At 35.9% G+C, this 26604-nt stretch overlaps 1 protein-coding gene across 6 annotated transcripts in view; it reads right to left on the reverse strand.

Annotated features, from left to right (window-relative positions):
- The window catches only part of LOC117330532 (dynein heavy chain 3, axonemal-like), a 141117-nt gene that overhangs the window by 14800 nt on the left and 99713 nt on the right, over positions 1-26604 (reverse strand). For 4 of the 6 annotated variants that reach the window (XM_033888915.1, XM_033888911.1, XM_033888910.1 and 1 more), the window contains 36 exons: positions 26265-26503; positions 25770-25919; positions 25140-25356; positions 24179-24292; positions 23713-23865; positions 22324-22512; positions 21875-22013; positions 21116-21306; positions 20465-20560; positions 20039-20230; positions 19524-19657; positions 19237-19399; positions 18410-18592; positions 17807-17965; positions 17534-17605; positions 16763-16963; positions 16136-16291; positions 15489-15584; positions 15077-15181; positions 14630-14763; positions 13733-13904; positions 13134-13220; positions 12612-12914; positions 12277-12414; positions 11805-11909; positions 11317-11477; positions 10867-11038; positions 10464-10589; positions 10153-10330; positions 6547-6666; positions 3436-3512; positions 3107-3193; positions 2484-2690; positions 1898-2035; positions 1052-1312; positions 584-676 (listed from right to left, as the gene is read on the reverse strand). In XM_033888915.1, coding sequence (XP_033744806.1) covers positions 584-676; positions 1052-1312; positions 1898-2035; positions 2484-2690; positions 3107-3193; positions 3436-3512; positions 6547-6666; positions 10153-10330; positions 10464-10589; positions 10867-11038; positions 11317-11477; positions 11805-11909; positions 12277-12414; positions 12612-12914; positions 13134-13220; positions 13733-13904; positions 14630-14763; positions 15077-15181; positions 15489-15584; positions 16136-16291; positions 16763-16963; positions 17534-17605; positions 17807-17965; positions 18410-18592; positions 19237-19399; positions 19524-19657; positions 20039-20230; positions 20465-20560; positions 21116-21306; positions 21875-22013; positions 22324-22512; positions 23713-23865; positions 24179-24292; positions 25140-25356; positions 25770-25919; positions 26265-26503 — 5508 coding nt within the window. The remainder of the gene's footprint in view (positions 1-583; positions 677-1051; positions 1313-1897; positions 2036-2483; positions 2691-3106; positions 3194-3435; positions 3513-6546; positions 6667-10152; positions 10331-10463; positions 10590-10866; positions 11039-11316; positions 11478-11804; positions 11910-12276; positions 12415-12611; positions 12915-13133; positions 13221-13732; positions 13905-14629; positions 14764-15076; positions 15182-15488; positions 15585-16135; positions 16292-16762; positions 16964-17533; positions 17606-17806; positions 17966-18409; positions 18593-19236; positions 19400-19523; positions 19658-20038; positions 20231-20464; positions 20561-21115; positions 21307-21874; positions 22014-22323; positions 22513-23712; positions 23866-24178; positions 24293-25139; positions 25357-25769; positions 25920-26264; positions 26504-26604) is intronic. The other 2 variants (XM_033888913.1, XM_033888912.1) reach the window with 1 other exon arrangement.

A 26604-nucleotide genomic window follows, 5' to 3' on the forward strand; every position in this document is an offset into this window, starting at 1 on the left:
TATCTAAAATTTATTTCATCCAAAGCATCACATGAACATGCAATTGATGTATTCCGCAATTATTAGAAATAAAAAGGATTAAAGTTGTAATGTGCAAGAAAAAAATATGAAATAATATATTTTTCCTTCAGAAAATTTAAGATAGAATTATGTACCGGTATGTACTGAATTTCAGTTAAATGTAGTTTCTCATAGATAATTAACGTTTAGGTACATGCATTATCTAGCAAATATCATCTACTACTAATGGAAACAAGCATTCTCCTAGCAGCAACATAAAAGCTAAATATCTTACATTGCATAACACTTAACGCTTCACAACAAAATGCATGAGAATTCTACCTAACCCATTGACTCAATGCTACCTGTTCCTAAATCACAATGCATAGTTGCATAGCAACACATATTGCTAAGCTTTAGCAACTAGAGAGCTCTTTCACAGTGCTAGCGTGTTGTAAGACACCTAATTACTAACACAGAGATTTCAAAGCTAAACAAACTTGCTATAATGTCTTTGCTATGGAAATATTTTACTATTCTGATGTAATCTTAAAAACAAAGAGTTTAAGGGGAGATAACTGACCTGTCTTGGAAGTGTCAACAGGATACCATCAAACAGCTGTTGGGTCTCGTGCTGATCCTTGGATATATCAGCGTTCTCATGGAAACCATACACCTGTAACACATATATACTTATATATACTTAAAATTCAAAACAGCTCTTTGTTGCTGTAACATGTTTAACTCTTCATTTCATTATTTCAATATCATTAATATTTAAGTGAAAAAAAAAAAAAAAAAAAAGTCCAAAACATATCAAAATTCAGTTTTGTAAAAGAAATCCATTCCATTGTGCTACATGAACCATACAACCAAAAACTACTCTCATATTAGATATCAGCACTGTAGTTATATACTAGACCATTCATTACAGTCTTCCAGCCAAACTTTTACCTAGCAGGTCTGACACCTACAGACTCCAGGGTGATTCCATTAGCCCCATATTCCTTGAATAGTTGAGGTAAAACAATGTGGTGCAAGTAAAACTTACCTCTGGATGAGGTGTGAGAGGTAGACCCTTGATGTAGCTCACATAACTATTGTACGTCCCCTTGGGTGGGGCGAAGTAGATCCCCGACGGTGACAGTTTGTAATTATCATCAGTGATAATTTCCTTACAGTAGAACGTTTTCAGGATACTCAAGATGAGGCGCCTGTCATTGTCGTCAGTCACCCGTCCGCCATAGTTACATTCTCCAGTTAAGTAGGACAGTGCTTCTAATGGGGGAGCTTTGTAGTCGCTGATAAACATCTGGAATCACCAACAGGTAAAATTTATTTTCATTTATAATGAAACAAACATCATACAGCAAAAGGGAATATGATTGCTGGGTTTGTTGCCCTTTGAACGGCAAGGGTTCATTTTGGGGCAAGGTCTCTTTGTTGCAGCTGGTGGCTACCTCAAAGGAAAACAATCATCACATGTTATCCATGTTGCTGGCAATTAAAATGTCTTCACATAATGACACAACAATGGCAGCACAGAACAGTACATTATATCTCAGCTTCCTGACAAACACAAACAGCCTTGGATCTTCACCAGAGTCGGTATTAATCCAACAGTGTGTTCCAGCTAGGCTGGGTCAGCAGGGTGCTGCACCCTGCCCTTATAATTTAAAGTGCTTGGTACCCTGCCCCTTTAACCCAGTGCTGGCCCCTTTTATCAGCACCCTGCATCTTTTTGTGAGTTAAAGCCAATGCTTCACTCAATGAGCTATTTTGATTACGCGAAAGTTGAAGTAACATTCACTAAAATATATAGGAATGAGTGTCCATTTTAAACAAGCATCATATTTACAAAGCTGAAAAGATATTTTGAGGAATCAAAACTCCTTACCTCCAACTGTCGAACTGATATCCGGAGGTCAGATTCGTTGAACTCGTATGGAATATTCCAGCCAAGTGGTCCGAATTTCCTCCTCTCCTGGACCAGGGCATGGAAGAAACATAGGCCAAACAGCAACTTTTCAAACACCTACAGAAAACCAATATAATTTCATCATAGTTGAATAAAATTGTCAAATGCAAGTCAGAAAGATGATTTTCTGGAATTAAGGAAGCAATCATTCATCCTGGTCCATTGCAAGCGGAATATTTAAGTTATGGTTATTTTTTTCATTGTGTTGTATATCTAAATTCACACTAGACATCAGGGCCCAGTTTTCAAAAGGTGATTAGGCTAATCGCAGTTTAACAACAATTTTAAAATCCTGATAAATTATTTATGGTAAAACTAATTTGACAAAATTTCATGAAACTACAACACTCATCAGTCTCTCCCTACCTGCCTAGTCCAAGGAAAATACAGACATAGATTTTGAAGTAAAGGAGAAATGAGATTTTCACAAATCAAGTGATTAAGCTAATCACCTTTTGAACAACTGAGCCCTGATTGTAATGGTGATGATGAGTGTCGTACTTACATCTGGTTTATTGCACGATTTGAAGAAGGTGGGGTCAGAAATGGGATCGTTGAGGTAGGACCGCAGCAGGTTGGCCCTCAGCCCTTTAGGAGGCTCGTTGGTCATCTTGATCCCATTTTGCAGGACGGACACAGGGAAGTCTGGGGAGGGATAGCTGGTCAGCCAGAGACGGAAGGTAGACTTGGTTTTCGTAGGGTCATTTATCACCTGTAAACAGGTAAATATTACATACATGTAAATAAATATGTTATACTTTCTGTATCAATATGAGATGGGTTACTATCTTAACACTATTTATACAAATATTAATTTAAGAGTGGCCAGGGTATTTGATAAAAAGATTTGAGAAGTTACTTTCATGCAACACTAAACAGCAGAAAATGAATGTTTGTATCATTCTTAATCTGACAAGTTTTTCATACATCTCATGTTTCTAAGTATGATCATTTAAGGCACTGTATTATTCATAAAGATTTAAATTTATGTTCTTTGTCAAATATTTCAGATAAAGTATGTTGAAAAACATGATTGATATGTAGAAAATATATCTCTTGAACATTAAACCTAAATTTGGATTGGTCATTCACAGAGAAATTCTGATTACATATGAATAAGTTACTTACAGTTTCACAAATCCTTTCCATCTCTCCTAGCCAAGAGGCTGCAAGGTGACAGTTCTGCAGCACCACCCATGTACCTGCTTCTATTGCCTGTCAAGGTGAGGTTAAATACATGTATACTAAAGATACCAGCAAATACAAAGGTCAAGGTCAAATTTTGTATATAGGTCAATACATTGTAATAAGGCCAGGAAACAGGTCAAGGTCAAATACTATAGAGATCACCAAATAGTAAACAGATCAAGGTCAAACATTGTTAAGAGGTCAATAAATAGTATACTGGTCAAGGTCAAACATTGTTAATAGGTCAACAATCCCAAAGCCATAATTACCTCATTTATCATCTTTTCAGCAATAGGACCTTGACCTTGACCGAGAGAAATAGTCTTCAGTCCTTTTCCACCAGAACCTGGCAAGAAAATGATCATATGTGTTAAAACTGGTAACAATACGTACAAATGGAGATACTTTAGTTCTTACTTTTTTTTTTTATAAAGTGGACAAACTTATTCATTTTTTATAGAAATATTTTGAACAATCATAAGATAAAAAGTGTATAATACAGATCCCCTAACTCACAATTCTCCTTTTGTCAGACATAATAAACCCTGCGTACTCTAAAGGCAAACAGTGACACCAATCTAAACAACATCTGGCCCTTTATTCAATTTTTGGAGTAAGGAACAAACCAATGTAAGCAATAAGATTTTAATGTTAGAAGATTACAGAGCTAGGTTTCAAGATCTAAACCTTTAGGTAAGTGATTTTTAATTTTTTTTTAGATAGGTGTCACTTTATATGGAACTGCAATTATTATTATTACACTAAATATATAACGATCTAAACCTCACCATTGTTTAAACTGATTTTATCTGCTAGACTAATAAAGCTTAATTGTCATTCAACTTAATAGGAATATTGTAACTATTTAACACTGATTAACTTTTGTAAATAACATATATGACTGATCTATTCTAAAGAATTATGAAAACAACATGAATCACCCATACAGTAGAATGCTGTATATATTTCACTTGAGGGACACTTCATTGTCCAGATATAGCCATTATATGGTACATATATGTACCTGGTACTTCAACAGGGAAAATATCATGTGGGGGAGACATCATGACTTAGGAAAATTTAAAGTCATAGTGACATTTTAATATGTGGATATACAACATTCTACTGTATATATAAAACATATCTATATTCTAAATTCTGCATATACGATAACATACTCTGTTTAACATATACATTAACATACTCTGTTTAACATAGAAGAACTATCAGAGACAAGGTTATACAATACACCTGTCTATAAGTGGCTCACAGTAACAGGTGCAGAAGTGCAAGTAGTGCCAGCCACTTGTGGATTTGAATTGGCAACAAGTACACTTAGAAATCTCATTATAATGCCAAATTTATCATCAACCTATTTCATTGTTTACTTTTTGGAACTATTATTTTATCATTGTGTCTCTAATAATATATAGATATCACAACATCCAGCTCCATTATAATATCAAAATCTGCTGAACAATTACTTGGTAACAACATAAAGAGGGTTGTTACACTGTCTATAAATCACCTTAATAGTCTAAATTTTGTACTCTATATATTAACATCACAAACATCTTGCTCTGAATCCAGGAAAAAAAGCAGCATATTCATTATCAAACTACATTGATAATTAATTAACCAAGTTTCATCTCCTATTACCACAAGTCTAATATATTCTTAGGATTAAAAAAACTCTATAACTTCATAAGAAATTTAAGTTAATCTTTAATGAAAAAAAAACAATAACAAACAAACAAACAAACAAAAAAACACACACACCTAAAATACATGTATGCTGCTGTTATAAAAAGTGATCCTTGTTTTTAATGGCAAATCTTAGTTAAAAGTCAGGTCCACAAACAAATTAGTCTCGCATGGTACACTAGCACTGTATGTGCAAACCCAATACACATGTGAATTTAATATGAAATTTGAAATAACTTTTTATCTTATTTGATTGATAAGTTATCCATGCTAAACAAAGTCCAAATAACATTTCAATTAAGAGGTCCATGCCAGAATAATTTGTCTGAGTAACAGGATATTTTCTGGAATTTTTCATAATTTAAGGAGATTAATTTTCTTCATTTTTTTTTTTCATTTTGCTCATTTATCTTTGTTAAACAGACCATATCAAAGAAAATAGCTTGAAAAGCATCAATATTAAGGGCACATAGTACCATAAAAATGATATTCATATTTATGTAAGAGTATTCTCCCTTGACCACCTTTTTAAATCAAAGTTTTAGAAAATTTACTGTTTTTCCTGCATGATTGCATTATTTTGAACCTGCACTCAAATGTGTCATGCATTTAAGTAAAGTAGTTTACACCCTTAAGACAAAATTCCAGAATAAACCCTCAATAAATAAATAAAACAAATATGGAAATAAATAGCTGTAACATCTTAGAACCCAGGACACCTTGGCAGTCTTACAAGTCTGAGAGGCACATGCAACATGCAGCTTTAAATAAAAATATACATGAAGTCTTGACCAATCAGAGGAAGGAATATATGCTGTAAGAAACAGGGTGAAAGGTCATGCAATGATTTTTTCAAAAGCAACTATAAACATGCATATCATGAATGCATTGATACATATAACATGTGCTGCTAAAAACTTCTACTGTGGAATCATGTGCAACATCTAGCAATACATTACTTGTGAAACATTCATGTAACAGGGGCCCAGATGACTACATATCGTCTAAACATCAATTGGGCATTTGCTTTTAATTTTTTTATCTCAGTTTTAAGGGATTAAAGATGAAATAATTTGCAGATATGCCCTATACAATGTTTTTATTCATAGAAAATCAGATGTCAATAGGAATATATTGTATCAAGTTAATGGAAGTGATTTTCAGTCTTAAGATAATTAATTTGTGCAATACTAAACAAGGAACCAACTTTGGTGATATGATGGTAGATTATAACCTTTTTTCATTACAGGACTACTTTTTGCAACTTCATAGAACTAAATTTTTATCAAATATATTCAAATAAAAAGAAGAGGGGCAACTCCTGAAGCAAGGTTTCAAAACAACAATACATTATGACATCATGAATTTTATAAATTTTTTGAGAACTTTACAGATTATTGTTGTGTGATTTCACTCTTTTAAATTTCATGTTAATAAGAGAAATATGTTTTTAATCATTTTTGTAAAGATAAGAATAACAGAATAGTTGGTGAGGTAAGAATATGTCAGTTTTTCTGAGAAATATTTTTTATTTTTGTGAAGGACAACAGAATGTGAGGTTAGAGGATGATATATCAGTGAAGTTACAGAGCTACTTTGTGGTGTTGTTACTATTTTTAGTGCCGTTACGAACTACTTTTGGTGAGGTTACAGAACTATGACATGTTATGTAACACCTCTCTGTTCGGAGGAGGTACTAGACACCCCCAGGATGGAAGCTATGTTGTGTTTGGGGTCATCTTTCTCCTTGGAACCTGCCAAGGTCGCCTCGCGTGGCAGAGTTCGAGGAATTAAACCTGCATATCCGAGGGTTAGCATGTTAAAACACACCAATGGATATTATTATTGTATCACAACATACTCATTACATCAAGTGATTTTGGCTGATTGTTTTTTGTCCATTTCTCTGACTTTTCTGCTGAATTGTTTTGAAGAAAATAAAAGGATTTAAATGTATTTAATTTTACACTGAGAGAATTACACTGGATTTCTACAGGACCATGAGGTAGATGAGCCTTTGGCTAAACATGTATTTATCCTCAATAAATAAAGTATATCATTACTGTTAATTACAGAGAATGGAACAAAATCAACCAGTCAAAATCTATTTGATATACAATATATTAATATTTCAATCCACAATGTTATTTCAAATTCACAAATGTTCTATTGTATGATTTTCTATCCTTTCATGTTACTACTCGCAAAAATGAAAAATCAATATTTTTCCACAAATATTTTAAAGCTGAATTTATATTTTAGCGAAAAATGGAATTACAATTGTATGAACATTTATAAACAACTACCCACCAATGTCTTATCTATATAAATACCCATCAATGTCTTATCTATATAAATACCCTAACAACATATTAATGGTTAGAAGATTTACTTAGTTGGATGTTATACAGCATTAAGTATTACAGTCCATTGTTGAATGAAACCAGGAGATTAATTAAGACACTGGCCCAATGATAGAGTACTTGTAATATGTAGGAACCAAACAGATATTAAAACAGGTACCACCAGAGAACATGTTAGCCAATATTTCAATTGAAAGAAAAAAGTTTTATTAAGTTAATACAAGAAGGTTAACCAAAGAACCAGAAATTATCCCAAAATGTCTAAAGATGAATATTAAACATCAATATTGTTTTTAAACTGTAAACTGCAGACATTTCAAAACTGTCATATATTATTTCAAGTTAATTTAATAGATTAATCATATTCTTCTAAAGTTATCAATTGAAACTTATTAATATCTCGCTAATGAAAATCTTCAAATAGCCCGACTTGCAAAATGGCTCATTTTAATTTGAGGATATAGTCACTATAAACAGCTGACAGCTGGATACAAAGCCAAATGACAATCGTATCCTTCAGGTAACACTTATCTCACCAAACATTTTCATAATTTTCTTCTACACAAATAACAAGGGCCCAATGGGCCCAAATCGCTCACCTGCAATGCAGTGATCTTTTCATACATGGATCCTTCAGTTATTTGAAAGCATGCTACAGGACCAATATAATGTCTCTCTGCACTTTGGCTTTTCACTAAAAGTCATTTAAAGATTTAAGCATACTTGATCGACGTGACCTTGAATGCGAGTCAGGGTCATTCATTTGAACAAACTTGGTAACCCTTCACCCCAGCATGCTGCAGGCCAAATATTAGGTCTCTGGGACTGTTGGTTATTGAGAAGAAGTTGTTTAAAGATTTTAGCCTTTTTGACTCCTGTGACCTTGAATGAAGGTCAAGGTCATTCATTTGAACAAATTTGGTAGCCCTTTACCGCAGCATGCTACAGACCCAATATCAACTCCCTGGGACTCTTAGTTATTGAGGAGAAGTCATTTAAAGATTTTAGCCTTTTTGGCCCCTGTGACCTTGAATGAAGGTCAAAGTCATTAATTTGAACAAACTTGGTAGTCCTACACCACAGCATGCTACAGACCCAATATCAACTCCCTGGGACTCTTGGTTATTGAGGAGAAGTCATTTAAAGATTTTAGCCTTTTTGACTCCTGTGACCTTGAATGAAGGTCAATGTCATTTATTTGAACAAACTTGGTAGCCCTTTACCCCAGCATGCTACAGACCCAATATCAACTCCCTGGGACTCTTGGTTATTGAGAAGAAGTTGTTTAAAGATTTTAGCCTTTTTGACTCCAGTGACCTTGAATGAAGGTCAAGGTCATTCATTTGAACAAACTTGGGAGCCCTTCACCCTAGCATGCTGCAGGCCAAATATTAGGTCTCTGGAACTGTTGGTTATTGAGAAGAAGTCATTTAAAGATTTTAGCCTTTTTGACTCCTGTGACCTTTAATGAAGGTCAAGGTCATTCATTTGAACAAACTTGGTAGCCCTTTACCCCAGCATGCTACAGACCCAATATCAACTCCCTGGGACTCTTGGTTATTGAGAAGAAGTCGTTTAAAGATCTAAGCCTTTTTGACTCCTGTGACCTTGAATGAAGGTCAAGGTCATTCATTTGAACAAACTTGGGAGCCCTTCACCCCAGTATGCTACAGGCCAAATATTAGGTCTCTGGGACTCTTGGTTATTGAGAAGAAGTCGTTTAAAGATTTTAGCCTTTTTGACTCCTGTGACCTTGAATGAAGGTCAAGGTCATTCATTTGAACAAACTTGGTAGCCCTTCACCCCAGCATGCTGCAGGCCAAATATTAGGTCTCTGGAACTGTTGGTTATTGAGAAGAAGTCGTTTATAGATTTTAGCCTTTTTGACTCCTGTGACCTTGAATGAAGGTCAAGGTCATTCATTTGAACAAACTTGGTAGCCCTTCACCCCAGCATGCTGCAGGCCAAATATTAGGTCTCTGGAACTGTTGGTTATTGAGAAGAAGTCGTTTAAAGAGTTTAGCCTTTTTGACTCCTGTGACCTTGAATGAAGGTCAAGGTCATTCATTCTAACAAACTTGGTAGCCCTTCACCCCAGCATGCTACAGACCCAATATCAAGTCCCTGGGTCTTTTGGCTATTGAGAAGAAGTCGTTAATTTTTTTTTTAGCATATTTGACCCCTGTGACCTTGAATGAAAGTCAAGGTCATTCATTTGAACAAACTTGGTATCCCTTCAGCCCAGCATGCTACAGACCCAATATCAACTCCCTGGGACTCTTGGTTATTGAGAAGAAGTTGTTTAAAGATTTTGGCCTTTTTGACCCCTGTGACCTTGAATGAAGGTCAACGTTATTCATTTGAACAAACTTGGTAGCCCTTCACCCCAGCATGCTACAGGCCCAATATTAGGTCTCTGGGCCTTGTGGTTATTGAGAAGAAGTTGCTTAAATGGAAAGTTGACGCCGGACGGACGGCCGGCCGGCCGGACGGACGACGGACGGACGACGGACGCCGCGCCACGGCATAAGCTCACTTGCCCTTCGGGCAGGTGAGCTAATAACTACTTAATTATCCTGTCAAATATGCGAGTATCAATTTTGTGACAAATGGTTTGAAAGTATAATGATGATTCAAAATTAATGTCATGCAATTTCAAACATTTTGTTTGTAGCATACCTAATTACATATAGTGCAGATCTGTCCATATTGATGCTATACATAATATGAAACCTTTTAGCAGTAGTCTAGCGCATTTATGAATATTCAGCAAAATGACATGTCAATCATATGGAATTCAATGTAGGTATTTATGAAGTCAGTACTGCTCTTAAAGTCTTCATGGACATGCTCAGATCACCAGCAATGTATGATGTTACTATATCAGAAATATTGGTGCCATGTTTAAAGGATTCCTACCTTTTTCTTCTGCAAATTTGTAGAGTCCAGCCATCGGATCTGCTCCAGGTGACAAAACAAAAATCAGTGGTGAAAAATACTGCGAGTCTTGGTAGCAGACAGATAGGTCAAAGGTTGGGGGCTCAATATAGCGCTGGCCCATTTTCTCCACGATGAACATCTGTACTGCTGGCACCATCTGCAGGTAAAATCATGAACAATATTTATGTTTCCAATCCAAGCAAACTACCCAGATCATCATCCAATCAAATTATTTGTAGCATAAGCATATAGCCCAGTTACCCAATTACAAAGCTTGTCACATAACTGACCTTGTCAGGGCGTAGACATCTCAGCATGATAAGTTGCTCCAGATGAGTCAGGTTATCTGACCAAGGTTTAGGAATAGGCTCTGTTTGGGGCGTAGTCGAGTCATACAGTGCCTTCCACAAAGCCAGCTGGGATACAAAAAAAAAAATAAAATAATTGGAATCAAAATCAACAATCATATTTTCTTGCTGAACTTTTCAGGGTTCTTAATGTACCTTTACACAAGTTATTATTATTTCACGACAAATGTTAAAGTGAAATTAAAAGAATCATTTAAAGAGATGTACTTTGCTAAATCTGCAAATGATTTCAAGTTTAATATGTAACATTTCATTTATCAATCCTGTTAATTTGAGTATGTGTTGCACAAAATGTTAAGAATATAAACTAATCTTATAGCAATACCTTCTGTTTGAAATGTTCCATGAAGCCCTTGAAAGCAGGAAGATCTGAACAGCGTACAATCTCGCCCCACGACTTCTCTGGGAGCCAGCTAGAAGCGGGGTTTGGGAATAAGTTCTCCAGGGCAACTCCTCCTGTCAACAGGAATCTCCACTCACGATCGTCAACTTCTCCCCTGTTTGGGTAAAAACAAAGCATATACATCTTAGATAAATATTCATGAATTTTCATCGAAGATTAATTAATATTATACAACTTCATTCATACCATTGAGGTCATTAAGGGCAGAAAAAAAGAAAACAATTATTTAAAAAAATTCCAATCTGGTTATAAACTGTGCTGAATCACAATTAACATGACATATTAGACCATGTTCTGTAACTGTCCAAGATTTACAATTTTTATTTTAAGAAAGAACCACTGACACAAATACAGAAAACCTTGGTAACTTACTGCTGCTTTGCAATGCCAATACACAACAGGAAGGAAAAGAGTAGTTTGTCCTTCTCAAACAGGGATCGACACACATTCCTGTAGATACTATAGGTGAAGTGGTCATTGAGGTTAAAGATACGCTGACTAAGGTCAGATGATGGCGCACTGTTGATGATTGACTGGAAATTAACAAGGAAATATCAGGTGTAATATACTTCATCAACAGATAGTCACAAAAGATAAAAAAGAAGAGTTTCTAATCGTGTAACAATTGTGTAACCAAAACAAAATAAAACTGATTGTTGGCCTTAATCAGAAATGAAAAATATAAAGATACACAAATTTTACTGAAAAATCTAATTTTATTTTTTCTTTAATTCCAGCAATGTACTGCAGTATTTCTTTTAAGCAGAAAGTTGAAAAATGGGTCAATGACATTGACCTTACATATTTAGGTAGGTAAACTAGGAGAATGAGGTCAATGTCACTGATGACCTTGACCTTACCTGTAGATATAGGTTGATGAACCAGGAGAGGGAGTATTGGTACATGGGGTCAATGTTAGCGAGGTCTGATATGACAAAGAACAGGATGCTGCCATGTTTTGCCACCTGTAATTAGAAAAATGTTCACAGGTTAAACACACTGTACACCAGTACCACTGATAGAAAATTTCAACAACCTTTCTAAACTAATGATCCTCCTTAACTAATGAAAATATTTAGTCGTAGCCTTGCAGTGTCAGTAATATACCTGTATACTAAATCTCAATAAACACAATCATAAAATCCACTTTTCATAACACAATTATTATATATTTTCATTTGAAGGGAAATCTAATAAATTAACTATTTTTCTCAACAAGTTAAAAGACAAACCTAACATTGAATATGCAAATTCTAAATTTTCAAAAATTCAAATCATTTCCGAACATAAAATTTAGATAAGGATATAGGCCGATGTAGTGTTAAAACTAACCGGTTTGTATCCATTGCGGACCTCATCTATTTCAGCCTCTGTCTTGGTGGCGGTCACCTGTTTCTCAGAGATTTCCAGCGACAAAACTTTACTGGACGATAGAATCTGTATGGCCGTCTCATCCTCCAAGATGTTACCCTGGGTTAAAATAGGACAAATGTCAAAGCAGTGACGTGAGAATTGTTAATGGTTTAGTCACTAATAACATGACTGGATTATCTAATGGAAATGAAGTTGGTTCAATTATCTGCTGAAAATGATGGAATTCAAATTATCTGCTAGGAATAAAGATAGCTGGAATAATGCAGCTCCACAATATGAATTTTAAAAGATACCTGTGACGACGATAAGACTTCAAGGATTTTGTCCTCGATCTCTTTGAGTTGACGTCTGTTATGGGCACTCTCCAGGATCAGCTGGTTCTTGGTCTCCTCCAACTCTGGCTTCTCTTTGGCTGCAACAATCCCTAGCAACTGGTCGTCAAGACCCAGAAGGGTGATCATGAAGTTGAGGAGTGTGACCTTGACACTGACCTCTGGGAGGTAGTGTGGGTTACGGAGACGGGTTGTGATGTAGAACTTGAAGTCACGACTGTACTCTATGATATGGTCACCTACACGGATGTACTCCATGTTGTTCTGCAAAGTCAAATGTCAAGGTCATTTATTTATTCAAGATATTAATAATCTTTATTGCTAAAATGGCTATCAAAATAAGTATCTATTTTACAACTTATTCTTTACCCATAATACTATTGAAGAGTTTTAGCTTTAAGGTAGTAACCATGAGTATATTTTGAATACCCTAAAGCTTGTTACCTGTTGGAAGGTTTTATTACATTAAATAATTTTACATACCTGTTTGAATGTCTGTTTAAGGAGGATTGGGTCCAGGATAGGGTCTAATTCCTCTCCAACATTTTCCAGCAGACAGGGGTTTCCAAACTGTAAAACATCATACATATATCATTGTCTCTTTTCTTCACCGAGACTTTTTTATTCATTTTGTTTATCATGAGCTACCTCTATACATTGATTGATTCCATTAAAAATTCTAAACAAAAAAGCAATTTTACTTAAAATGATTGAGATAAGAAATCACGAAGATAGTTTTTTCTTCTACCTGAACAGGTATACAAATATTTACTTACATATACATACAGTTTTCCAGATTTTTGCTATAGTCAGGTTAAGAAAGATTTGCCTACATGTATATATGCAAAAAATAGATGACTTAGACCTACATGTACACAGTTCTATGTCTGTAGAAGTTAGGTCGGACTTGCCTGTATATAGATGACCTTGACCTACTTGTGCACAATTCTCTAGCTGTCTGTGATAATTCGGTCAGACTTGCCTATATATAGATAGCCTTGACCTACATGTACACAATTCTCAAGCTGTCAGTGATAATTAGGTCAGACCTACTTGTCTATACTGAGATGACCTTGACCTACCTGTACACAATTCTCTAGCTGTCTGCTGTAGTTAGGGTCGGACAGTTTGATAATCTCGAGTTTGTTGGCCTTTTCCATATTTTTGATCCATTTGTTTGCCTGACCTTGTGGGTCGATCATGAGTGGCCAACGATTAGCACTGGTTACTATGATGGCATTCTCCACAGAGTAACTGGAATGATAATGACCAATAATTATCCAGAGTTCACACAGTACAAAGGATCAAGGCTTAAAGCAAGAAAAATTTGCCTACATTTATATATAGATGAATTTGACCTACATGTACACAGTTTTATGTCTGCAGAAGTTAGGTCAGACTTGCCTGTATATATTTACATTAACATGTTCTGTTTAGTATAATCTGATCCCATGCGATGGTGTGTGTCCTGCTTGCTTTCAATTTTTATCTCCTAGGGGTCATTTATAGTGCCATACCACTCAACTATTTCAGCATTAGTAATGCCCTCCTAAGAGAAACCTTGACCTTGAACAGTAATGATGACCGTGTGCAATATTCCAAGAAAATGTCTGTCATCCATTTTAGAAATCTGCCTTTCTTAAATAAATACTCATCAGACTTCTACTGCTGAACATTCATTGGACTTTGTACCAATTTGTCTTCTGTTGAATATTCATTGGACTTTGTACCAATTTGTCTTCTGTTGAATATTCATTGCACTTTGTACCAATTTGTCTTCTGTTGAATATTCATTGGACTTTGTACCAATTTGTCTTCTGTTGAATATTCATTGGACTTTGTACCAATTTGTCTTCTGTTGAATATTCATTGAACTTTGTAACAATTTGCTTTCTGCTGAATATTCATTGAACTTTGTACCAATTGCCCATTTTCAGTTGAATATTCATTGCTGGTAGTCAATATTTAAATGTACATACTTGTCAACTGGAAGTCCAGCGATTTGCCAATCGCGGATCTTGACAGGGTCACCTAGTGTTGCCTGTAAGGAGAAGACTTCAGAGAGGGGAATCCCCTTCTCCTTACACATTCCATACCACTCCTTCACACATTCCTGTAACAATGGCAGCGATTGGTCAGTACAAATGTAACCTCTCATTTCATTGGATAATCAAGTTATAAAAGATACCAGTCAAATTAAAACAATGCTAAATGTTTATCACACAATCACAAAATAACACGGATTTATAAATGATTAAATGATATTGGGTGTCTTTATGGATTTTCAAAACAAACTTACCAGGGAATGAAAAATTAAGTTCAACCTCATTTATCAAGACAACTGGTCACATAAAGATACAATTAAGGACAGCATATAGGAATTTCTTCCTGACAATAAGTAAATTTTGATGATATATATGTTGTACCTGTCGATAGTCGAGAATGAATGGGCCGAGATACGCCACCACACTGGCTGATAGTAATACATCACCAACAATGTTGTCATACGTCTCAGATAAGTCTTCAACGTTCTGTCAAAAATATCAAACATCCTATTACATCACACAATGAAAATTATAGTTCATAATCATGGAAATCATTTGTTTTTTTATTGAAAATAAAGAACTGTGAACATTACCAGTGTTTATATGTACACAAAGTTTACAAAATTAATATTTTCAGCAATGTTTCCCTGCGAGACATACACTTTGGGACTACATTATACCTATATATTATCTATGCAACAAGATTGATTTTAAAATATGAAAAGATTGGAATTACTATTTTGTAACATTCACAATATAAAAAACCCAGAAGTACATTGTTTTAGTACCGTACCAGTGTCCATCTATCCTTCTCTCCACCCAGTCCGCTGATCAACTTCTCGGCTCTCTCTATCTTTACTTTGGTCAGCTCTATGTTATCCTCAAGGTTCTGGTAGGTATGTAATAGTTTCGGTAACATAGTCACAATATTTTCATGAAATGCACTACCTATTAAGGAATTGTGAGTTATCATCATAGGTTTTGAGCTCAAGATAGAAATCATAAGGGAGTAGTGGGCCACACAAAACAACATTCTGTCATCCCAAGGGGTATCCATTCATAAAATGTGGCATATTGTACATTAAATACATGACCTACAGAGGACAAATGGACATAACTCTGTGTATATTTGGGATGAGATTATCAGATTATGTCCCAAAGCAGTTATCCTGTACATATAAGGGAGAGGCTTGTCTGAATAAAATGTGTTACCAACAAAATTATAATCAAAGGGCCGTAACCCTGTATAATATATATTCCTAGATGGTAATTTGTAATTGCATGAATGCAGTATGTTCCAAACAATATGACTTATAAAGGGCCTTAACTCTGTTTAACTTTGGGGGTGATACTCAAATATAGTACGCCCCAAACAACACCTATGTAACAAATGACCACGACTCTATAAATCAGGTATACATCATAAAAGTTTGTACTGACCTTCATTTCCTCCTGTTTGACCTTGAGGTTATCCAGCAGCATGTTCAGTTTGTCTGTGACCTCTTTCAGCTGAGCCTGTTTTTCATGAAGCTTTGCCAGTTGTGTGGCTAGAATAGCTTCAGCTTCTTCTAGATTTTTCCTCTTTGGATGGACAATCTGAAGTTAAAGCAATAGTTTACAGTAATGTTGCTACAAGGAAGCACCAATTGTCCATTAAATTACTGAGATTTTCTTTTTTAATATCCAATGCACTTGCTCATTCATTTTCCAAGTTTTATTTAATTTCTCCCTAGAAGTTGAAGAACCTAACCAGCATTTTCTATTAACTATTGGCTTATTTATCCATTAACACATGTACATCGCAAATAGATACAGCAAGTCTCAAGCTTTGAAAACTCAAATATTTCAAATCTATCAATTTGGTGGAAAATGTTGTAATGAAAATTACTGTTTCTGCAAACATCATTAATATTAAGTATTTGTTTTAAAATTTACCCAAAATGTTTTTTTTTTTTATTTTCAATAATTCTTTATTCAATTTTATTTTTCATATGCAGAACCAATATTGTACATTAATTTGAAGTGTTTGACACACAAACTTGTACCCCACACATATTGTGACCTTACCTTCCACACACTATCGAACACATCCATGGCTCGGACCCACTTACACAGCCCCTCACAAGCAGACGACACCTTCTTGATGATATTGGGATCAAAGTCTGGGTTGACAACATACTTTTCCCGAATTTTCTTAATGGTGGCTGGTGCAATGTTCTCCTTATCATATTCTTTGAGTGAGTCTAGAAATTTTAAATCTCCAAGCATCTAGAGAAAACACAAGACAAAAATTAATGGTTAAATCACAAAAGTGGAAAATACTATTAACATGTTTATCATTATGAATTCTTCCCTTTGGAGGATAACTTTTACTAGAAGATACTAGAGAAACTACTAGAGGAACCTGTTTATAATGAGGTCCAGTGGAGTGATAGACAAACTACTAGAGGAACCTGTTTATAATGAGGTCCAGTGGAGTGATAGACAAACTACTAGAGGAACCTGTTTATAATGAGGTCCAGTGGAGTGATAGACAAACTACTAGAGGAACCTGTTTATAATGAGGTCCAGTGGAGTGATAGACAAACTACTAGAGGAACCTGTTTATAATGAGGTCCAGTGGAGTGATAGACAAACTACTAGAGGAACCTGTTTATAATGAGGTCCAGTGGAGTGAGTGGTCCACTATAGCTACCAGCATGGTTTTAGAGCTTTCAATACTTTTTCTGAGAAAAGTAAAGCAGCATTTCTATGGTATCGTCTAGTTTAACAATAAGCAATATTGCACTTGTTAATGAAGGCTGCACTTGATCAAAACATCACGAGGTATCATTTTACCTTCTTAGCTGCTGGCCAGTAATCCTCGTAAGCTTTTCCATTTCCGTCTACCTTCCGGTCTGGTTTGATACCCTGAAATAAGTTACACAAGATCAGTTGATGATGAATACAAAATTTTAGAGAAAACAAATATGTAAATGCTGTTTACCAGATTCTGAAAAATGTCTGACCAAATCAGGGTGCATACAAAAGCCTTTCAGGTATTTGCTGATACTTATACTCTAACCTTACCATAGCAGACACTAGTAACAAATCTGGAGACTGATTAGCTACCTTCATAATGCAGACAGACTCCATGACAAGTTTGACGCCCAATGGAGGGTTGTTCATAGTCTTGACTAGGGTGATGTCATTCTGATTGAGGGTGTCCAGGGCAGACACAGCAGCATTGAGGGCCGGCATTGCTATGGCTAGCTTCTCCTCGCATTCAATCTGGAAATCACATATAATACAATTTTGAATTATACTAGAAAGCAAGGCAAAAAACGATCCCATCAGATGAGCTTGTCTACTACAAACTTTGACCTACCCTGACTCTTAATTTAACTATGAAGATGCAACCTTTACCTACTCTGACCCTTGAACTATGAAGAGACAATGTTTGACCTTCTCTGGCATTTGAATAATTTCCTGCAGTGTGCTTCTCCGACTCTTGAACTATGAAGAGACAACCTTTGAGCTACTTTGACCCTTGAACTATTTAGAGATAAACTTTGTCTTATTCTGACCCTTGAACTATGAAGAAACAACCTTTGATCTCTTTGACCTACTCTAAACTTTTAAGCTTTAAAGAGACAATATCACATGACCTTGGCCCTCACATGGCCTTGGCCCTCACATGACCTTGGCCCTCACATGACCTTGGTCCTTACTTACTTTAATAGACTGTGCATCGCTGGCTGCTTCATTAGCTGTTGCCTCATCCTTCTCTACGACAGCCTTTACAGATTCCACCTCGATCCTTTCCTTCTCGATGTACTTAATCAAGTCCTCAGTATCACGACTCGTCTCCTCAAGCTTCGGTTTCAGCTCCACGAGTTCTTGCTGCATGATGTTCACCTGTAACCATGGCAACGTTATAACTTATGTACAATTCATCAAAATATGTTTCCTTCCCACATTATAAAGGAAGGATTATACCATTTTATATCTGACACAGATTCAGTATATTATTATCTCTCCATTTTTTTTACAGGAATTCATTCCATAAAATGGAATGTATCTGATGATCATTCCTTCAAAAGACGCTCTCCAAATTAATTCCATCCGCAGAATTGGTTCACTATAGCTTCATTTATCAGGCATGCCTTTAGCAAAGCAATGAAATTACAAGCAAGTAAAGAACTTGGACTACTAAGTATGATATTGACAAATTTTTCAATAAAGTTATACAGCCATATATATCGCAGTATACTGAATAGATCTGAACTTGATTGCAGACTTAACCATGCAAGTTTCACTTCTGCAGGAAACATAATACAGAAATGTTTTTCTTTTCCTTTTCTTTTTTTTTTAATGTTTCTTCTTATTGAAAATGACGTTAACTTTTTCACTGTGGGCTATATAGAGCCAATAACATTAACATCACTTGACCAGGGCTTCTAACCAAAGTGTACTGTTAATGTAGGTACATGTCAATCTGTGACAACTGAAATTTCCAAACAACTAAATTAGATCATGGTATACCGGATAAGTAACATTACCTGTTGTTCTGAGAAGTTGAGCTTTTCCAAACCAACTTGGTATCTGTTTTTGAGAGTGAGTATTTCAAGTCGTTTCTTGTTCAGTAAATTTTTGAATGTCTTGATAAGCTCTAGGTAGGATGTTGGTGTCACATAGTTTCTTCTCCTTAGAATATCATAGTACCTAAAATAGTAGAAAAACATATTATAATGCGTAAACTCTACTTTGTAATATGATTAAAAATTCCATGACATTTAAGAACCAATAACATGAGCAAAAAGAAAAAAGAGTTTTCCCTGTGACCTACTTTTCTGACAGGGCGCGTACGCTCTCGTGGAAATGTTTACACATGACCACAGTCTCCTCACGCACTTCCTGTGACATTTCCACATCATCTAGGAACTTGTTGGCCACTAATTCTAAGGCATCCTCAGGCCAGGCCTGTAAAACACAGATAATACATTTGTACCCTTAAAAAGGGGAGATAACTCCTTGTACAAGGTAGATAGGAGAGATAATTGTAAATGAGATGATGTCCTAGAATAATGAGTTGAAATTTATGTATCAAATCCTCTTATCAAAGAGATAACACACTTTGTGGGAAAATATCCTATTAGACAAGGAAACAACATCATTGTATAATCAAATCTTTCGAAAGGGAGATAATATACATAAGGGACATAACTCTCTGTATAAGGGAGATAACACTTTTGTATATGAGAGAAATATCTTTCAGGTCAGAAAAAAAGTCCCCATGGAAATGATAACAGTATGAATAAACACTGGATAAGGATGGTAGATAAAACCTAAATAAAAATATACCTTGAACCAATCTATAGTACAACAATTGATGAGAGATGGGAACATGCGGATACGATTACGGAAGGCGTCGCCTATCGGACTGAATGCCAGAACCACATGGAGGTTACGTCTGATGCGCTCTATAAACATGTTGTACATGTTGAGTGGGGTCATTTCCATCACTAGATTCTGCTGCTGACACAGGTTCTGCATCTGTAATATAAAACAAAGCCTGCATATTAAAATATATCCTGTTGAAATATTTATAGTAGAAGCCCTATGATTTGGTAACAAAAATTTGGTTACATTGTATCTTTACTGTCTCATCCATATTAATGCTAATAATTGAATGAGAAAGAAAATCTTAATTATTGATTTAAGTTACAAAACAATTAGGATAAAGTAAAGTTTCCTACAATAGAGGTCAGGAATGACAAACTTATATACCCTTTCAATGATGGCTAGTCTGTCCTCATTCTCGTACAAGTTCGGGATATCTCCAGTATTAAGTATCATATTGACATCCTCCAAGAAAGACTCATCCTGTAACAGAAAAGAAAGGTCAGACATGTAGGTCGGATAATAATACTATCATCAGACATGTAGCTCGAATTATAAAACTGACGTATTTGTCCTACAACAAGGCAAGATACTGCAAGTAATCCATTAATACATGAACCCTCACCTCAGGGGCCGTAACTCTGTATATAGTGACCTGACTAAAACATACTATTCATCCTAATATAACGAAGTTTAATTGCTACTTGTAATGTGAATAGACTACAGATTTCTCTTGGTCATCTGAAGAGGGTACACATGAAATTTGCCTTTACTGGTTCTAGAGGACTAAACTTTCTCCGGGTACTGTAAAATCCTATATATAAGTGGAATTATGACCCTCCACCATGTTCTGTACCAAACTGGGAATTACTCTCTGGTTTCATGCATTATTGTGATTAAGTGCAAATAATTTTTTTAAATATTAAATCTTGGTATGCAACTTTTCAGTATTCCAAAAGGTTATTGCTTTCAAAACTGTGTTGACCTACATTATATGACATTAAGAATTATAATACTTATGGTAATCTGAGTTCTGACCTTGATTTGGTGGTCACCAAACAGGAACACCATGGACACACCCTCGTCACCAGCCCGTCTCATCATGTGCCTTAGGTCCTCTCGCCATTCAGACGTTGTGTAGTTTTTCGTTATCTCAATCTGGAATAGCTCAAAGTCGGACATGAATGCTGATAACTTGGCGGCACTCTGTCGACCACTGCCTCCAATACCTGGAAGGAAAATCAAAATCAAAATAAAATAATAAAAATATTGCTATCACTATCATTGCATAGTAGCAGCAATTTTATTAATCTAATCAATAAACAGGAGTGATAAGACCATATCTTTTGCATTGACGTTACCAAAACAGTCAATAATATGTCAATGCCAGAAGCCTGGACCTGGTCACCCTTCAGTGCTCTGTAACTGGGCAGGTCTGAGAGCATGTGTACCCTACACATCTGCTAGGATGCCATTGGCTGATACCTGCCATGGCTAGATCATTGGCTGACCAAACCAATCCTCTTCCTCCAGATGAGGTTCCTGAAGGTCCCATTTCCCCTACCATGACACGCCACTCTAGATTAGACAAGGCAGGCAGGTAGGTAGCTGGAATAGAAACTGATCCCAATTGCTTTCTAGATATCATCTGTCTCCTTATGCTTAATGTTCAATAAGGTAGCCACCAGCTACTACAAGGATACCCAAACTCAAAATGACCCTCGCTGCTGACAAGGCATGACACCAGCAAACCAACAAACAAACAATGATGGACATTAGCATGACAATGATACTTACCAACGAGTAAACAATGTCCATTCGGCTGTTTGAGGACCCGGCTGATGCGAGATATGTGTTCTATGGCAAACCTGAACATGACTAGACTCATTGGAGCCTTGCTCATCATATTGTACTCCTCCAGGTAGTTTTCTATTGTCTGGAAAACACAAGGTTGTCAAGTACTTAGCGTTAGCAAGCTGAAATATCTACGTAAATATACTATCTATGTAAAGTATCAGAATACATAGTTGTCAGTGAATTCAACAGAAGATTTGGATGATACTTGACTAGATAAGGCAGGCAGGCATCACTTCAAAATTAGTTTTCAGCTTCAAATTGATAAAAAATAGAATCAAAATTTTCCTTTTGTATTTAGGAAATTAAATTTTACTTTCTTTTTGGACATATTAACTGAATAATTAGCATGTGATTCAAAACGTATATAACCACATTTCTTTTGAACTCACCTCTCTTAGATCATCCATGCTGGATATTTCATCATACAGTTTTTCCTCCTTGCCCTTTGAGAGATAATCTCCAAACAGAAGACTGCGAATGTCGTCGTCGACAACTGTGATCCGCTGATCATTCTCCTTTGGTATGAGGTGTTTAAAGAGGATGTTCATCTTCTCCTTGAAGTGAGTCTCTATACAGTGCTGTCAACATGATGTCAAACAGAATGATGTACAAGAAATTAACATAGCACATACTGTATACTTGTTATATTACAAGCTGTTAATATTTCACATTGTCCAGTTGGATCTAGTTCGCTGGTATAAAATTTCATCCAACCACACTTTCTCAACATTCTGAAGTAAACTCTTCTGTACATTTTTGTATATATAAATATTTTCTAAGTATCTATATTTGTGCTATATTCTATGATTGATAATATAGTGAACTTAAATACCCCATGATTGTTTCCAACTTAACAGTAGTCAAACATATTTGAAATAACTTTAAGTCTGAAATCCTTAAAACTTTATGGAGCCGTGTAACTAATACATCATACACTGAAATCTTGATAATCCAGACATATTTCAAAAAACACACTGACTCACCTCAGTGAACTCATGCTCTACTGACTCACCTCAGTGAACTCATGCCCTACTGACTTACCTCAGTGAACTCATGCTCTAATATTTATATTTCCACTCAATTCAGACTCAATGAACCTACCACAGTTAACTCAAGTCATTTTTCAATGAACTATATCAAGTCCGGCATAGGAATACATTTGTCGAGCTTGGACTATATCTTTTTTAATTCCGTTTCCTAAATGATCATATTTATATGAAATAAATTCCTTTAAAACTAATATATGTTTTAATTCGTTCTGTGGTAGACTTGCACAAGTGCCTATTTGTCAAAGACAAAATCTTGTACAAAATATCAAAAAAAATATAAATATAAGGATTGAATAAAGTTATGTTCTTCGCAGTTCATAATAAATTTGTCTCAAGACCTATTGAGGTTTATACCCCCATACACCTCAACATAACATTATTCAATCCTTAACTGACTCACCTCAGTGAACTCATGCTCTACTGACTCACCTCAGTGAACTCATGCTCTACTGACTCACCTCAGTGAACTCATGCTCTACTGACTCACCTCAGTGAACTCATGCTCTAGGCATAAGTTCCAGTAAAAAGTAGTGTAGGAGATAGAGCCATGACAAGATGAGGTGTGAAAGTACATATGGACAGAAAGACGATGGATGAACACAATACAAACGTAGAGTACCCCAGGTTCCTGATGGGAGACTTATAATAATCTCTAATATTACCAGGAAAACTATCCTTCTTAAAGCCTATAGAAATCTATTGTCTTATAACACAGCTAGCAAAACTCACCTTGACAAGACCAAAGTAAACCTCACGGTCAGTTTCGTCCACTAAGCGGTCGTAGAAGACCCGATAGACTTCATGTACCCACAGCCTCATGATTTTCTGTGAGGCCTCGTTTCCCTCAACTGGCATCACATCTGGCTTCAACAGCAAAATACCCTGTAACACAGGTGATTTGTCATTGTATTCTTAGGCAGTCAGAATCCCATTAATGAGCATAAATGCCTGCTACGATAGAGTGTCCATCTTGGAGACAAATATCCTACCACTCTCAACAGAGGTAAAATGCTCTACATTGTAGTCAAAGACATTTATCAGGCACCCATATAGAGCACTTGAGGATAGTAATATTCCAAATCCGAGATCAAATTTCCTGCAAAAATATCAAGGTTTATCGACAACAAAGGTCAAATACCCTAATTTATGTAACAGAAACAACATCCCTTTACATAAATAACACTTGATTTCTTACCTGAACAACCCTTGCAAAATCACGGAGGTTGAAGACGTAGTGCGATCGTGACGGGCTGGGCAGGAACTTGACAATGGCACTGTTATATATCTCCATTGTGCTCACCAGGATAATCTGTCATCAAAATACACTGACAATCAAATACAGGTACATATACTGATCATCAAAATACATCGACAATCAAATACTGGTACATATACTGATCATCTAATAACTTTGTACTTGTATATTTATGTATTATACAATGTATGAACGAAACAATGGATGATATACACACAAGTTTTACTGATCTACTCTATTGGTAGAAATGGAGCTAACTGCCAATCCACAGTGACATGGAAGCCAATCGGACTTATCACAGGTATTCTGTAATCAATTATTACTTACCCGTGTTATCACAGGTATTTCTGTAATCAATTATTACTTACCCGTGTTATCACAGGTATTTCTGTAATCAATTATTACTTACCCGTGTTATCACAGGTATTTCTGTAATCAATTATTACTTACCAGTGTTATCACAGGTATTTCTGTAATCAATTATTACTTACCCGTGTTATCACAGGTATTTCTGTAATCAATTATTACTTACCCGTGTTATCACAGGTATTTCTGTAATCAATTATTACTTACCCGTGTTATCACAGGTATTTCTGTAATCAATAATTACTAACCCGTGTTATCACAGGTATTTCTGTAATCAATTATTGCTTACCCGTGTTATCACAGGTATTTCTGTAATCAATTATTACTAACCCGTGTTATCACAGGTATTTCTGTAATCAATTATTACTAACCCGTGTTATCACAGGTATTTCTGTAATCAATTATTACTTACCCGTGTTATCACAGGTATTTCTGTAATCAATTATTGCTTACCCGTGTTATCACAGGTATTTCTGTAATCAATTATTACTTACCCGTGTTATCACAGGTATTTCTGTAATCAATTATTGCTTACCCGTGAAAACCTACGAAGAGGTGTCTCAAAGAAGTTGAAATGCCAGTCTAAAATGGGAGAGAAAATATTCTTCATGGTTTCTTCATCAAAAGATTCTATGCCAATGACGTTGAAGTGTCTGGTGAAACGGGGAGTGACATTGTTTCGACCTCCACCAGGAGGGCCCATAGCAGACACCATGACAATATCAACCAGCTCCAGAATTGTGGTGTCTTTCCTGTAAGACAAAATGATTTGTTCAGCTATTCATCTAACTGGTGATAGAGTTGTCTCCCTTAAATCAAATAAAGTCGGAAGTGACTATTTCAAATATTTCATAATCATTACCCAAAGAATCAGTTTAAAAAGACCACAGTTTCCCTGGTAGGTGCATACTAGTTAATATATGGGTTATATTGTATTTGGCTCCAAAACAATAGCTAAATATCCAATGACTTTCATTGACATCATCTTTGGATATTGTAGATTTTAAGCTTAATCAATTGTTGCATCTTCTGCAAGGAATTTATTGTGAATGTATAAAATATGTACATTATCTCAGGATTGTTGGTGTACAGATGGAGGTCACACCAAACAACCTGTCGTAAAAATGATATCATTCAGGATTCAAAGTGAATGGTATAATCTTACCTGTCAAACCAATACTTGTGGTCCATCCACTGCCTCAGAATCTCAATAGGAGGCTGAGCTCCATACTTCTCCTTGGCTGGCATGTTTAGGTCATCAACAAACACGCACAGCTTCTTACCCAATGTGGGACCATATATACCCTTCTTCCTCCTGTAATCACAGTTAATGTATTGTCATGTTTCATGTATAGAGATGTATTGTGTAAATTATCATAAGGAATAAAAAATATACAGTTTCGCCAAAACCCGACCTATTTAGTTTGGGTCTGCAAGTTGCATCGATGTAATTATGACAATTTGACCTTAACACTCAGACTTCAGGGCCTGACCCTTATAATTGTTGATTGGTGACCTAACTATTATTACCCTGAGGATCCTCCCACTGTATGGGGTGAACCCTGGTCAAAGTTGAAGGACGGGCAAAAAATGTTTGCACACCACGTAAGCTGATGACTATACCAGTTGAGGTAATAATACTCATCTGGTCTCGCCTCACCTGTCAAGCTTGGAGAAGATAATGTCTTGTGTCTGACTGGCCGAGGTCTGGGCTGAGAAGTTGATGTTGGTGATGATGTATTTATCTTTGGGTAGCTGAAGTAGGAAGCTGTTGGTGATGGCCGACTTGCCGGTACCTGTGGGGCCCACGAATAGTGTGGGGATGTCCAGCATCACGAGACGGTCCAGGAAGTACCGCTGACGTTCTGTCTCCACGGTATTGATAATCAGCTCATTAATCTACCCAGGTAACAAAGACAGGTAACGAGGATAATTAATTACCGAAGATTTGAATGTGATGAAGGTGAAGATGAATGATGAGATATGACTATACGCAGTGG

This window comes from Pecten maximus, chromosome 7, assembly GCF_902652985.1.
Source record: "Pecten maximus chromosome 7, xPecMax1.1, whole genome shotgun sequence".
In the NCBI taxonomy this organism is placed as follows: Eukaryota; Metazoa; Mollusca; class Bivalvia; order Pectinida; family Pectinidae; genus Pecten; species Pecten maximus.